Below are 15,136 nucleotides of genomic sequence, written 5' to 3' on the forward strand. Positions count from 1 at the left end.
AAAAAAACCCTAGTGGCAAAATCTGCAGTGGATCAGTGGAAAACTCAAAGCTGGTCTGGGGAATTCCAGGTATGCACTTCACTTTTCCACAGATCTTGCCCTGTATTCTTCCCAGGATCCAGTGGGGAAAAAATGTGACAGATTTTCCCAGCAGATCTGGGGAAAATCCATGTTTGCCCCAGGCCGATATCTCCCTTGTACATATGTGACCTTGTACAGTTTGCACGTCTCTAATTTTTACCACAGGGCCATTTTAAAATAATGATTTGGCTAGCATTTTATTCATTTACATTTTCTGGCACTAAGCTTATAGTCACTATATTGACATTTGCTGTGGCTAATATCCTGGTGGGCTAAGAGCTCTGGTTTTTATCCCAGATCCTCAACTTCTCTTATGGTTACTCTGTCCCCGGCGCCATTGAATAAAGATGCAGGGTTATTAAGGCACAACTCTTTCTCGTGGCACCAGCAAGAGATTCCTATATTCCACATACTGATGAGAGAGAGAGAGTTCCCTCCCACTGCTTCAGACTGTCACTTTGGGAGCAAACAGAAACTTCCAGAGACAGGGACCTTTCTCCTACATCTTGGGAGCTGTTGTGACTGTGTCCCCTGCTGTTATAATGGACATCTCAGAGTCAAATGTTGGAACAACTGCATTCAAGTTTGAGCAGACCACCTTATTTAAAAAAAAAAAAAAAAAAAGGGTAAATTTTAAGACAATTTTAAAATATTGCTAAAAAAATTTTTTAATATTAAGGAATTAGAAGCCACAAATAAATTAAGAAGTAAATTTGATTTTGTTATTTTAAATATGGTACAGACTCTTAATTCAGACATTTAGCCAGAATTTGCCAATATCATAATGTGGGCATTTTAGTCGAATACTAAAACCACACTGGCTGAGCTGGTGCTAAGGTGAATCAACCAGCATTTCATCTGTGTTGATTGCATCATACTGCAGGAAATCACCAGAACTTGTCAGGGATTCATCAACTATATGAGGCCAAAAAGCCGGAAACACCTTTCATTTTGATTACATGCATATTAAATGTGTTCAAAATGTGGAATCAGAAACATACAGAAAATTCATGAAACAGCTGGTCAGTCATTGATCGGGTTAGCTAGTCTATAGTGCAGCGTACAAGAACATGTTGCACCAGTGAAGAGACTTCATCAGCCTGTACTTTCCTACATTCTGTGCCTATGGAAAAAAAAAGGTATCGAAAAAGGAGCCCAAGTATGTGCGTCTGAAGTCTAAATTCCCTACTTTGGTGATAAATGCATTAGGAGGATGCTTCACTTCAAAAGAATGGATGCTCAAAGACTTTCTCCCCAGGCTTCCTCCCAAAAGAGAACTATTATGATAGTAATAAAATCATGCATGATTGTGAAAAAGACTCCAGAGAATAAAAACGTGGCGTTATTAAATGTTGACCCTGCTGGTCGTGGCAGCATGATGCTACAAAAGGTGGCAATAAGACAAATATCTAATGTTGCGAACTTTAAAGTAAACTGTGGCTTGTCCCTGCAGTGAAGTAGGAAACTATGACATCATCATAAAATCAACACTGACCTTCTGCTATCTTCCTGCACAGGGTCACCCTAAGCCTGAGACAACTAAGGAGAAAGATGGCAACTTAAACCCACCAACCCAACAAAAGGGAAAGAGAAAATCTCCTTATCTCCATCTTGACTATCGAACTTTTGGAAGGAGCTCTTCAGAAAGCTCAAGTGAAGAGGTCAGATATTTGATGCTGATTCATGCAAGGGTAATACAAAATTTATTTTATTAACAAGACCAAGCTGCAATTAAAGCATCTACTGCTATGATCTTTCTGGTGGGTAGTGGAAGTATAATCTAAACCTTCCACATATAGTGTTGCATTTGAGGATCTTTGGGCCAAGGTAGGGTTGACACAACCTGCAGAGAAGAGCCCTGCAGGGCCCCACTGTCGGCAGGGGGACCTGGACGAAGCAGAGGCCCAGCTTGAACTTTGCCTGTACCAGTCCATGTTCTCCTCAGGTTGAGTCTTTGGGTGCCGGGCCCAGCAGGTCCTAGGTGGGGGCTTCTGTTGATGGTAGAAAGATTTGTTGTAGGGCAACTGGGATGGACTAGATAGAAGACAAGCATATCCAGAATCAGGCAATGGTCAATGGCAGGCAGAGATCAAGCTTGTCTGAGATCAGGCCAAGGTCAAACCAGGTATCCATCCAAAAGGAATGAAGAGACAAATAGGCAGGGCAGGAAGACAAGGAGAAGAACAGGCAGGCAATGAGGGAGACACTGAAGAACTGAGGATTCAAAGACAAGGACACTGAGACTGAAGAACTGAAGACAAGGACACTGAAGACAAAGCACTAGAATGAAGACAAGATGCTGGAGCAACTCGCACTACTTCAGAGTAGATGGACCTGTTGTTGAGGTGCTGGTAGAGTGTTAACAAGGGCCTTTTATAGGCCTGTGCAAGTGATCTCATCAGGAAGCAACTCCAGGCTTTTCCCACCGTGGGCCCTTTAAATACGATGAATTCGGGCGCTCATATGCCCTAATGAGAGCAGGGCAGTGGCTGGAATCAGCAGTGTCCTGCTGTGTGAAGCATTGGCAGCATCTCACCACATTGGAGCATGGAGGCCCACCACAAGAAAACCAGGAGAAGCCACACCGCATTAGGAGCAGACGAGGAAGGCGGGTAAATGTGGCGGCTCATGGGAGCAGCCCACGGACTGCCAAACAAAACATATACTACAAGACTTGGGTTATCAAGAAGGAATCTTCTCCCTGTGCAGCATATTTTGCATAAATTCAGCAAAGAACTTGCCTTCCTCTAGATCACCATAAATGTTGATCCTTTGAAGATTGTTGTACATGACAGACTTGAATCTTCTTGCAACTCACTCTAGTGTGTACCTGCAGTATGATACAGATCATCCAGAAAAGCTGGAGATTTCTGTGTGCAAGTGTAGGGATCCTGTTCCTGTAGTCCCTGACTAATCCTAGATCATGAATATACCATTCGGAATGGGAAGATACAGGTTTGTAGCATGTTGGGTTTGCAGTTCCCCCATGTGGCAGCTAGCAATGGTAGTGTCCCCAGCGTGTTTCTAGAGGGATCGCCAATTTACCCTTGTGGATCCTTTTCACTTTTAAGGAGGAAGCATGTCCTAAGCTGTGCTCTTATTTTTCTAGCTCTTAACTTTAAGCTCCAGGGATAATTTTGAATTTGGATGAGAGTTTCTTTCCACCCTCTCATGCCACTTTTAACTTATTTGAGTTTGGAGTGCCAAATCCTTTTAGACTCAATTAAGCTGTTTTGAGTTTTCTCTTCTAACTAATGGAAGAGGTTCCCTTCCTGCTCGTGGAACCTGAAATCAGCTAAGATCCAAGGAGAGGATGACTTCCAGACATCCTAAGAGGAGATGGGAGAAAGGAGAGCGAAAGAAAGGAGATGAACCACATCAATGGCCCATGAGTATCTACTGAAGATTGAGAGAAAGAAGAGTAAGGGGTATCACCCTTGATACTACAGGAAGAGATAGGAGAGAAAAGAGAAAATACTTCATCTTTGATACTTCTTTTACCATGGAAGGGAAGTACCACACTTGCCCAACACTCTATGGGAGGGAAGAAATCAAGTAACTAAAAGAACTAATTAAACTGGAGAAACATCTGAACAAACAAGAGACTTTAAGAAGTCACAAAATTACTAAAACCATTTTGTACCATCTTGATAAAAAGAAAATACAGAGCTGTAAAGCTTTAAACTCATCATTGCACCTTCTCAGTAAAAGAGAAATGTTGGAAACCACCAAACAACTCACATTTATCTTCTTGAGCAGTGACTTTAGTGTTCTCTAATGCTGATGTCACAGTTTTCTGGAGGATTTTCCTGTTTCCTGAGGGTACACAAAATAATTTATTTCCGGAGCTGTCTCCACAGGCATATTTCCCCCTAGCTGCATGTCCCAAGGAATGGGTCCTTTCTATGGGGGGGGAAGGCTGACCTTCTTGGCCCAGACAATGTACTGAAATCCCTTTCTCTTGTGTGCCAGTAACTTCCTTGTATGTTGCTGTGTTGCAGGAAAAAGGACACAGTGCTGGGTGTTCAAAATAAATTTAACAATGATTCTTCAAAAAAATAAATAAATGTCCAATCCCTTATAATGGCTCCACTTAACATCTACGTTCCAAATGGGTATTTACACTTTGGAAACTTCACCAGCCTCTGTATATAAGTCCTGCTACTAGTCTCTGGGAGGCTGCTTACCCCCTTCCTGCTCTGGATGGGCACGTGTCCCAGCCTAGAATGGAAACCCTAATTGTGAGGGTACCCAAAGCCAAGGAAAAAGCATACCTGTGTTCCAACAAAGTCCAGGGGTGGAGATCCGGATGAGGGTCTCCAAAGGTCTTGACTTTTCACCCTGCCCGCCAAACCACTTGAAGTGACCTCTCTGAGGGAAAAGTCTGATGGTGAAAAAAATGGAACCAGGCTATCCAGCTCCAGTGTGAGGAGGAGGTAGAACAAAATCCTCCTCAATAAACAAGGGAAAATTACTTATACAGTCACTAAAAACTGCCTCTGGGGTGAACACTATGGGGCGAATTTTAAAAGGGTTACGCGCGTAATATACGCGCGTAACCCTATTAAACTCGCTCCTGCGCGCTCCGAGCCTATTATGCATAGGCCCAGCAACGAGCGCAAGCCCCGGGACGCGAGTATGTCCCAGGGCTTGAAAAAGCGGGTGGGGAGTGGGCAGGGTGGTCCAAGGGTGGGACCGAGGCCTCCGGCACAGTGGCTGTGCCGTCGGATCGCGCGCCGGCATGCACAACCTACGCCTGCCCAGAGGCAGGCATAAATAAGAAAATAAAGGTAGGGGGGGATTTAGGTAGGGCTGGGGGGCAGGTTAGATAGGGGAAGGGAGGGGAAGGTGGGGGGGAGTGGAAGGAAAGTTCCCTCCGAGGCCGCTCCGATTTCGGAGGGACCGGGGAAAGCCATCGGGGCTCCCCTAGGGCTCGGCACGAGCAAGGTGCACAAGTGTGCATCCTCTTGCACGCGCCGACCCCGGATTTTATAACATGCCCGCGACTGTGCCCGCGACTGTGCCCGCATGTTATAAAATCGGGCATAGATTTGTGCGCGCCAGGTTGCGTGCACCTTCTACTCCCGCTCGTACGTACTAAAATCTGGCCCTATCAATGCAACTCCTCCCCTTGCTGGCATAGGGACTGACGGATCTTCAGTTCCCTGGCCTCCAGATCTGGGAACTGTCCATCGCCAAGAATGGACCAGGTTCTCACCACTAGTGAAAAACCACAAAAACAGACAAATTCTTAACAAAGTCTCTCTTCCAGAAAGGGAGGCAGATCCTCACAGGCAGGCAGCACTCTGTTAAGAATCTCCTCTATAAAAGAAGCAACAACTTAGGATAAAAGGCCCCCAACTCTGCGGGGAACATCAAAATAGCTCTTCACTCCTCAGATCCCATTGTATTGCAAGCTTTTACCTCCCATTTATTCAATTCCTCAGTCTTGTTACTTTAAGGGAAAGAAATTTTCCCTCCTCTGCTTCTAAAGCCTCAAACTCTGCTTCTCCCTTTGTGTCAGTAACACTGTCTTGTGTTTAAATCTCAGTTGAAAGCTCATCATTTCTTTTTCTTCTCCCTTACCATTGATTCTTCCCTATAAACTTGATTAGAATCTTTTCAGCCAGGTTTTTTCAGGGTTTCAGTCGGCCCCGCTGCACCTCCCCTCATTATATTCCCCAGCTACCTGCCATTTAATTATTAATTTTTAGCCTACGTCCAAAAGGGAAGAAGGCTTATGAGATCACCATGTCTGTGTGTGTTCTCCACCCCTCAAAACATTTATCTAACAAACTATTCAAAACAACCCCGGCGTTTTTCAGGTTGTCTGGGGCACAACTCATTTAAATGTTAAAATCAAACAAAAGTGAAAAAGATAAATATTATTTCATTTCATTAATTAATAAAATGCATATTAAAACTTAGAGAACCCCTCCATAATAAACTACACCGACAGTCTTGTTGTCTGGCAGCAACAGTATATTTGACATTTCTCATTGGCCAACTCTGATGAGCACTACATACAGCTGCCCGTGGGAGAAACAGCCAGGAAAATAATGCTCCTGCCTCCTCAGACCAACCCCAGCACTGTCCCCATCTGTACATACTGTATCCTCTTTCTTCCCTTCTGCTCATTCCTCCTCTTCCTTGGTGCCCCTTCATCCCTGCTCTCTGTCTCTGACCCACAGATTGTCTTCCAGTCCCACAGGGCTTTGCAGACAGACCATATTGTCTTTGTGCAGTGCCACCTTCTACTATTCAGACTGCCCCCTGTTGGCCAACATCAAGAGAGCACAGACAGACACAACTGACCGAAACAAGCCAATATATATATATATTGATAGTGTTATGGAGAAAATTATAAACAGGACAACAGCATTCAGGAGACAGGTTCTCTGTAGTACCTTTATTAGTGCGCACGAGAAATCAATTAAGCACTAACTCCTGAATTGCATGGCACGCTGCAGTTTTTTATACAGTCTCTCTCACTCAGGCAAGCAACTAGGTGGTGATCTAATGAATTAAAGTTAGCAGGAGTGAATACATGCACATTCCTAACTTCCTCCCCTTCACTGGGAGAACTTGATCAATCTTGAGAGTGTCCTGTGGGAGGCCAGGATCTGTCTTCCTTTAAGCACAAATCAGGAGAGAGAAGCTTATCTCATACCCAGCAACTCCCGCTACCTCTTGGCCCCACATTCTGCTAACTCAACAATATATTTTACCTCAACCATCTTTATTAAAATATTAGACCACTTTAACATTTCAATAGATAGACAGACAGATAGATAGATATTCATGCTTATGAGTATATACTGGAAAGTAAGCTCTTTTAGTTCTGTGTGGAACTTCTTGTTTTATTGTTGTTTATAGGACTGCAGAGCATTTTAGAATATATATGTGTAAGAAAATAGAAAAAATTGTACTATTTAGTGCTGTGGTATAGAACGCTGTGCCAAGCTTTGATTGTCATAGCTTTGTGAACCATATAAGGTATTCGTTCCCAAATCTGGTCCTCAAGAAATCCCAACAGATCTGATTTTCAGACTACCCATGAGAAGAACGATTTTTGAAAGCCAGTTACTTGGGTAAACAGGCTGGCATAAAATTGCCCACCCTTAACTTATCTAAAATAATGCACAGGAGTCATGGACATATACTCTTAGCTAAGTTAAGGGAAGGCTTCTTGAGGGTACGCTTTGGGTGGGATTAAGAAATATCGGGTGTATATTGTATTTTCAAATGCGTGTGTGCTACTTCCTAGCCAAGTTCAGCCTGCACAGAAAAAGCAGGTGCAACATCCACAGGCCGGTTTTACCCATGGGCAATTTTCAAAGGAAAGCTATGTGCAGATGTCCCCTTTAAAAATCTGTGCAAAGTTCACACGGATTTTGCAACTAGATGAGCTGTTTTGAAAATGTATGTGATTTGTATGCACACGTTTGCTCTAATAACCGGGTTATTATGCGTATTTGGTTATCCTTCAAGCCAGGCCTGTTGAAGATTGGTGAGGTTGGGAGTTGAAACCCACTCGCCTGAGGTGAAAAATGGAAGAAAGTAATTGAGCCTCTGACATCCATCAGGCACAGCATCTGCTCGTGAAATAAGCTCTGACCCATTTGCCCCTTTGTTTCATAGGACGGAGCTGTTGATGGGGCCAGAATTCAAGAGCTAATGAAGAACGGCCAAAATCGGCCCTCACGACAAGGAGGAAGGAGAATGCAATCGCACTCCTCTCGTAGCAGCTCAAGCGAGGAAAGTTTGGCCGCAGTGCTGACTAGAAGAAGGGTAATAAAGCGCAGAGAGCTAGCAACACTCGCGGAAAACCAAACAAGACCCTCTCGATCGGGGGAACAGGGGACTTTTAAAATGAAGTTTTAAAAAAAAATTAGAACCAGATTTAAGGATTGGGTAAACGTATGTCTATCTTTTAGCGGGTGCAGTTGTTTCCCTGCAGGTGCTCACCTAGCACCAAACCAGCACTATGGACAAAACTGGCACCATTTCATCATTTGCGCAAGACCATGATTTATGTCAGTTTTTGCAGGGTGGGTTGGGATTTGTTTTGCACAAATTTTTCTTTGCAGAATGTTGGCAGTTGACAAGATTTTACCTTAAATTTATATATGGAGCAAACACAAAGGAGCGGATTTTCAAAGGGTTACGCACGTATATTACGCGTGTAACCCCGAAAACTCGCTCCTGCGCACATCGAGCCTATTTGACATAGGCTTGGTGATGCGTGCACATGTTATAAAATTGGGCGTAGATTTGTGCGCGCCGGGTTGCGTGCACAAATCTACGCCCGGGCGTAGGTTAGAAAATCTTGCCCAAAATTAATTGTGCATGCCAATTTCTCATAATGTTGCTTTTTATTATTTTTTGCAAATATTTTTTTACGCAGTCCTTGATTGTGTAGAAATACATCCAGGTGAAGAAATAGCTGTTCAAGCTGATAAGATTACTATTGATTCATGTTTACACATCCTTCAAATGTGGCATTAACTTGTTAAAACTTCCATAACTCTTAAATGGAAGACATCGATTTGGAAATTGAGCCCAATATGTTTCCTCCACTGTGAATGACATGGGGAATGTAAGAACACATCATTTTAAGGACCAAAAATGTGCTATTTACTTTATTATAGGGCACAGTAAGGAACACCAGCCAATCAAAGCCCACCTTCTTGTGTGTATAAATGACACAGAGGCTGGTGGTAGCTTACAGGCTAACAGATTGATTGGGGCATAAGCTTTCAAAGACAAGAGTCCACTTCATCAGAGTCTTGTCCAGAAAAGCTTTACGCCTCAATCAATCTGTTAAGTCTGTAAGCTGCCACCGGCCTCTGTGTGATTTTTGTCACTTCAAATTAACACATCGCCCCCTCTGAAACTTCTTGTGCGTGCAACCCTCATTTCTGTAAGAAGGGTTCACAAGAAGGCCAGTGATTTCAGAGCAGATCTTTAATCAAAGGATTCTGTAAAACCTGCAAAACTGCTTGTGGACTTTGTCATTTGCAAATTTGTACTTCTCCGTTATCTATGTTATTTGAATGCTATCATACCCCGTTAACCTTTTGAGCGGCTTCACTTGCTTTCTTTTGTCATAGAAACCATTCACAAGCACAGTAACGGAGAATATCGTGACACTTAAAGTCTGTAAGGCCCATCCAGTCTGCTCAATTTACTTACTTTTGCAGTTCCATAAGGCTGACTTTTTTTTTTGTCATACTGTATCTTCTTAACTGGGGATCCTCTGTGCTTTTCTCAGGCTTCTTGAACTCTGTTACTGTTTTTAATCACTACCAACTCTACTGGGAAGCTGTTCCATACGTCTACCACCCTTTCCATGAAGAAATATTTTCTAATGTTATCCCTGAATCTGTGCTCTTTCAGCCTGATATCATGACCTTTTGTTCTAGAACATCCTTTTGACTGAAAAACAAATTTCCTTCTTGGGCATTTTGGACAATTTTTATATATTTGAGGATATTTTATCTCTATGATATCTTTCCTCCCTCTCTTCTTTTCTAGTGTGTACATATTTGAGGCCCATATTCAGCGCCATTTCTCCTTCTAAGTTAGGACTTAGCGAAACAAATGGTGGAATTTGAAAACACCTGTTGGCTGACCCCCTTCCAAGTTATTTGGCTAAGAGGTTAGTCAGATAAAACTTAGTCAGATAGCTTGCAGACATTTCAAGAGAATTTCAAGGGAAAGCTAAGTTAGCTGGATATGTTATCTGGCTACCTCTGATATTCAGAGTTAGCCAGATATTGTTTCCAGCTACTTCTGGTCTTTAAGATAGTTGGGAATATTCAGCAGTGCCATCATGATACTGAATATTCCAAGAAACTTAACCAGATAAGTTTATCCAGCTAGGGGTTTCCAAGATGGTGGCAGCAAGTGGTTTACAGGTAGGTAGAGCTCCGTTCCTTCGTGTGCTGTTAGCACTTTTCTTATCTCTATATGGGTCTCAAGAGGAAGGGAAAGTCAATGGCTTTCCCTGCAGCCCCACTTGCTTTGACTTCACGCAGCCCAATGGATGCTCATATCCTCCGGGGTTCAGTACCATTGATGACAGAGCCAATGGGGAACTCAGGAAGGGAAGGATTGCTTCCTTCCTCCCCTGGCTCGCTGACATCTCTATGTCCAGTGTCGAGAATGCCTCCAGCTGACCCTGCGGTGGTTAGGCTACTCTCTATTTGGGCAAGTGAGTCGTATTCAGATGACATTGGTGTGATCGCTTTGGGAGCCAGGAACACTAACAGCAGCAGACCTTTGAGTTTCAATGTGTCAGCTGATTCTAATCTCCAAGGAGACTTGGTGGCATGGCAGGAGGAGGTTGTAATAGGTACTTTTCCTTCACTGGCTAGCAACATTTCCTTCCAGGAGTTTTATAGTATGATGAGACCCACAGTTGTTACCCTTGAATCCATCTGGGAAGCCATTGAGGGCCTTGGGAAAATGATCTCTGTTCAGTTGGGATTTTGCACCAATTCATCTTTGGAATCGCATATGACTGTCTTGGAAGATTCTAAGGAAGAGATGGTCTTTCAATTATCGGAAGTAGAGTTGCCAACTGGCTCCAGATTTTCAGGCCAGGTTGATCCAGTTCTGGTTTTACCCCATTGCATGCTGGGATTTATTCTGATTTTTCTATTGCATTCTCTAAGAAAAGCAAGACTATAAGTACCTGCATGCAGGTGAGTAAAAGCAGGACTGGATCAACCTGTCCTGAAAATCTGGAGCCAGTTGGCAGCACCAATCGGAAGTCAAATCAAGTATAGTTCAAATCAAGCCCTTGCAAGAGAGCTTGATTAAAATTATTTACAGCTCTCCAACAAAGTAGAAAGCTTAAGAATCTATGCTTCGTGAACTTTCCCTGGTATCTCCTAGGGACATGTTTAAAATATACATGATGGAGGTTCTCAAAATTCCAGAAAACACAATTCCATCTATTGTCAGGATATACTATTTGCCTACTTCTAAGAAAGAAGTTGAGATTAGAAGATCTCAGGAACTCTCTCCAATATCGGACAATTCTCTGGATGTTACAGCTTTACTAGAAACCTCTGATTCTGCATATTTGAAACCTTCTACATTGCTGGTTTCTCTTGTTTTGGACTCTGACAGAGACTGGCTCTTTAGAATGTATTTCAGGCATCAAGTTGGTACTTTTCTTTTTCTAATGTAGGGTCTTGATGTTTCCAGATGTGGCAAGATCAACTCAAAAGAAAAGGAAGCAATTCCTTTTGTTGAGACCCAGAGTGTTACAACTAGGAGCTTGATTCTTTCTTAAATTTCCCTGTAAATGTTGTGTAAAATATAGGAACACTGTGTATTTTTTCTTGAACCTAGCCAGCTTTCTTTTTTCTTGGTCAGTAAGATTGTACCTTCACAATCCCTTGCTGTTGCTCCCGATCTCCCCTTGCAGGTGTGATTTTGCACTCTCTTTTTTGTAGTAAGTCCGGGGGGGGGGGGGGGGGGGAGGGGTAGCTGCTTGTCTGCTCCTATTTTTTTTATATATTCTGTTGTTTTTTCTGAGATTGGGATCCTGGATCCTCTTAATTATGGACTTGATATTTAGCTGATTTTTTTCTTTTTTTTTACTGTATACATTTTCCTTTACTTCTTTGTTATCTGCTTTCTGCTTTTCCTTTTTCAAGATTTTCTTGATGTACACATTTTGAAACTGAAGAAATAAATTGAAAAAAATAGTTTATCTAGCTATCTTTGCTGGCCGTATAATGGCTGAAAATGAACTTCATTTAGGTTCTTCAGTCTAATCTCAAAGGGATTTTGCTGCAGACACTAGAGATGTGAATCGTGTGATCGATCGTCTTAACGATCGATTTTGGCTGGGGGGGGGAGGAAATCGGATCGTCGCAGTTTTGTTTTTTTTAAAATCGTGTAAATCGGGGGAGGGCGGGAAAACCGGCACACTAAAACAACCCTAAAACCCACCCCGACCCTTTAAAATAAATCCCCCACCCTCCCGAACCCCCCCCCCCAAATGTCTTAAATTATCTGGGGTCCAGTGGGGGGGTCCCGCTGTGATCTTCCACTCTCGGGCCATGGGAGCGTTAATAGAAATGGCGCCGGCGCTACCTTTGCCCTGTCATATGACAGGGCAAAGGTAGCGCCGGCGCCATTTTGGTTCCTGTCCCCCGACGTTGCGAGCGCAGGAGATCGCTCCCGGACCCCCGCTGGACCCCCAGGGACTTTTGGCCAGCTTGGGGGGGCCTCCTGACCCCCACAAGACTTGCCAAAAGTCCAGCGGGGGGTCCGGAAACGACCTCCTGCAATATGGCAATATGGCCATACGGCCGGCGCCATATTGCCGTATTGAAAAATGGCGCTGGCCGTATGGCCGGCGCCATTTTGCAATACGGCAAATACGATTCGAGTGCAGGAGGTCGCTTCCGGACCCCCGCTGGACTTTTGGCAAGTCTTGTGGGGGGTCAGGAGGCCCCTCCAAGCTGGCCAAAAGTCCCTGGGGGTCCAGCGGGGGTCCGGGAGCGATCTCCTGCGCTCGTGATGTCGGGGGACAGGAACCAAAATGGCGCTGGCGCCATTTCTATTAACGCACCCGTGGCCCGAGAGTGGAAGTTCACAGCAGGACCCCCCCACTGGACCCCAGGTAATTTAAGACATTTGGGGGGGGGTTCATTTTAAAGGGTCAGGGTGGGTTTTAGGGTTGTTTTAGTGTGCCGGTTTTCCCGCCCTCCCCTTCCCCTTCCCCTCCCCCTTCCCCCGATTTACGATTTTTGACGCTAAATCGGGGGAATTCCTATTGTATATCACCTCTAACGATTTTTGACGATTTAAAATATATCGGACGATATTTTAAATCGTCAAAAAACGATTCACATCCCTAGCAGACACTGCAAAATTTTGGAAGCCCTTCAATAGGCCATCTCCACTTTGTCAATATTTTTTGGGAGATATCGTCTCTTGAAATATACACAATTCTCCAGATGAGATCTCACTAATGATCAGTGCAGAGGTATTATCATCACATTTTTTTCTAGTTATTATGACTTTCCTTTTGCATCCTAGCTTTCCTTTGCTATGGTCACCCATTTATTGTGCTTATTTGCCACCACCTTTGTGATGGACATCAGGGATGTACAACTGAAAAATGTTTGTTGTTGTTTTTGTTTGTTTTGGATTTTCCCATTTGTTTTGCTTTTTTCTTATTCATTCATTTTTCATTTTGATTTAGTGTACACTAAATGTATTTGGCATGCATTATTTTGATTTATCATGCATTATTTTGATTTAGTGCACACTAAAAACTGAAAATGAATTAAATTCACATTCCTACTGGATAAAATAATGGAAACTTTATTAATGGAGAAGATCGGAAAGTATCTCAAATCCTGCAGTTTTGGGGATCTGAGGCAGCATGATTGTACCAGAGGGAAATTGTGTCAAGCAAACCTGAGACATGTGCTGGATGTGGTATACTTGCATTTCAGCAAAGCTTTTGATAATGTCTTGCAAGGTGGTTGACCGAATTTGGAATTGGTTGAGTGTTGACAGTAGAGCATAGCGATAAATATAGTAACACAATAATAGTTGGCAGAAGAAGACCAAATAGTCCATCCAGTCGCCCAACAAGCTGCACAGGTAGCAATTCAGACCACCCCAAGTCTCCTGTCAAAAGCAGAAACTGCTATTCTGTGCAGGTTACTCCAAAACCTTATGTTAAGGGTAATAATATTTGCAATCAAAACCAAGCAATTGTCAACCCATAACAAAATTACTACTAGCAAACATTTTTACAGGGTGACTAGCCTTGATAATTCAAACAATGCTGCTAGAACTTGCAGTGCTGTTGGACTTGGCCATAGAAGAAGCCCTGTGCTTCATAAGGCTTTTCCCCAAATATCTGCGTACCATACCCCAAACTATAAAAGTCAGGGCCCAACATTGGCTGTCAACTGAATCCAGTTCCCCTGCCGAGAGAGCCAAGTTGCATTTGTGTCTAAATCATCAAGGCTAATCAGGTTGCAAACGTTAAAGTTGAATTTACCTGGCTAAACTGCTTTGAAAATTGTCCCCAAAATATCACTGCGATTTTTCCTACAGTAATATATTATGAAAATATTTTCTTTTAAAATATCCTTTTTCTAGAGTGCAGGTTTCGTCCGCAGAATGCTGACAATATATTTATTTAACGCTTTTTTATACCGGTATTAGTAGTTACATTATACCGGTTTACATTGGAACTGAAGGTGGAAATTACATCAAACAGGTAGAGGGGATGGGACTACAGAAACAAAAGGAAAAGTATCCGAAACTGGCAAGCAAGGGCAACATCATATATAAAGCTAACAAGTAAAAAATGGGCCAAGGGCAGCATTAAGATGCTCAGTGTCACGTGCTCCTCCTGGCCACGGGAGTCCCCGTTACACGTGAATGCACGGATGGTCCCAATAGAAGGAGGTGTAACCTGCTGCTTTCTCCTTCCGCAGGACAAGCTGTCAAGGAGAGGATGATGCACGTGGTGAATCACCAACCCAAGCCCTCCTAAGGGTTCCACCTATCCTGCCTTCTGGCGGCCGCAGCAGGGAAGAAACAGGAGACAGCAGCTGTGCGCCGCCGAAATAAATAAATAAAGATTTCCAGCTTTTTCCTGGAGAATTTGTTTTCATTTGTAGTGGGGTCCGTTTCCCGAACTTTAATTTTTAGCCCCCCCTACAGTTCTTAAAAAAAAAAAAAATCTGAGGGAAAAGGTAACATAATTAATTAATTAAGAGCAGATAAGGATATCTTGGTCCACCCTGCTGACAGAAATCCAGCTGCTGAGCCAATGCAGATGCTGCTCAGTCGCCAGCACCACCCTCTGTGCCTGCCCCAGTCATTCTTGAGCTCTGCCGCTGTTTCGATTCCTGTCGCCTCTTCTGATACCCTGTCCTAGGCATCCACTAACCAGAACAGAGATTGAGGGTTGTCTTGTATAGGTATAAAAAAAAAAAAAGGTCCCCCATGGGCAACCCTTAAAAGGGTGACTTTTGAGTAGTATTCAGAACCAAGGAGTTCT

General features: G+C 43.4%; 1 protein-coding gene across 4 annotated transcripts in view; it reads left to right on the forward strand.

Annotated features, from left to right (window-relative positions):
• LOC115086016 overlaps window positions 1-14,725 on the forward strand; it is a 41,063-nt gene extending 26,338 nt beyond the window's left edge. Inside the window, exons 5-7 of one of the 4 annotated variants that reach the window (XM_029592595.1) lie at window positions 1,599-1,772; window positions 7,723-7,872; window positions 14,568-14,725. In XM_029592595.1, coding sequence (XP_029448455.1) covers window positions 1,599-1,772; window positions 7,723-7,872; window positions 14,568-14,591 — 348 coding nt within the window. In that variant the 3' untranslated portion in view covers window positions 14,592-14,725. The remainder of the gene's footprint in view (window positions 1-1,598; window positions 1,773-7,722; window positions 7,873-14,567) is intronic. The other 3 variants (XM_029592596.1, XM_029592599.1, XM_029592598.1) reach the window with 3 other exon arrangements.
• Window positions 14,726-15,136: the final 411 nt, after the last annotated feature.

This window comes from Rhinatrema bivittatum, chromosome 2 (genome assembly GCF_901001135.1).
Source record: "Rhinatrema bivittatum chromosome 2, aRhiBiv1.1, whole genome shotgun sequence".
NCBI lineage: Eukaryota > Metazoa > Chordata > Amphibia > Gymnophiona > Rhinatrematidae > Rhinatrema > Rhinatrema bivittatum.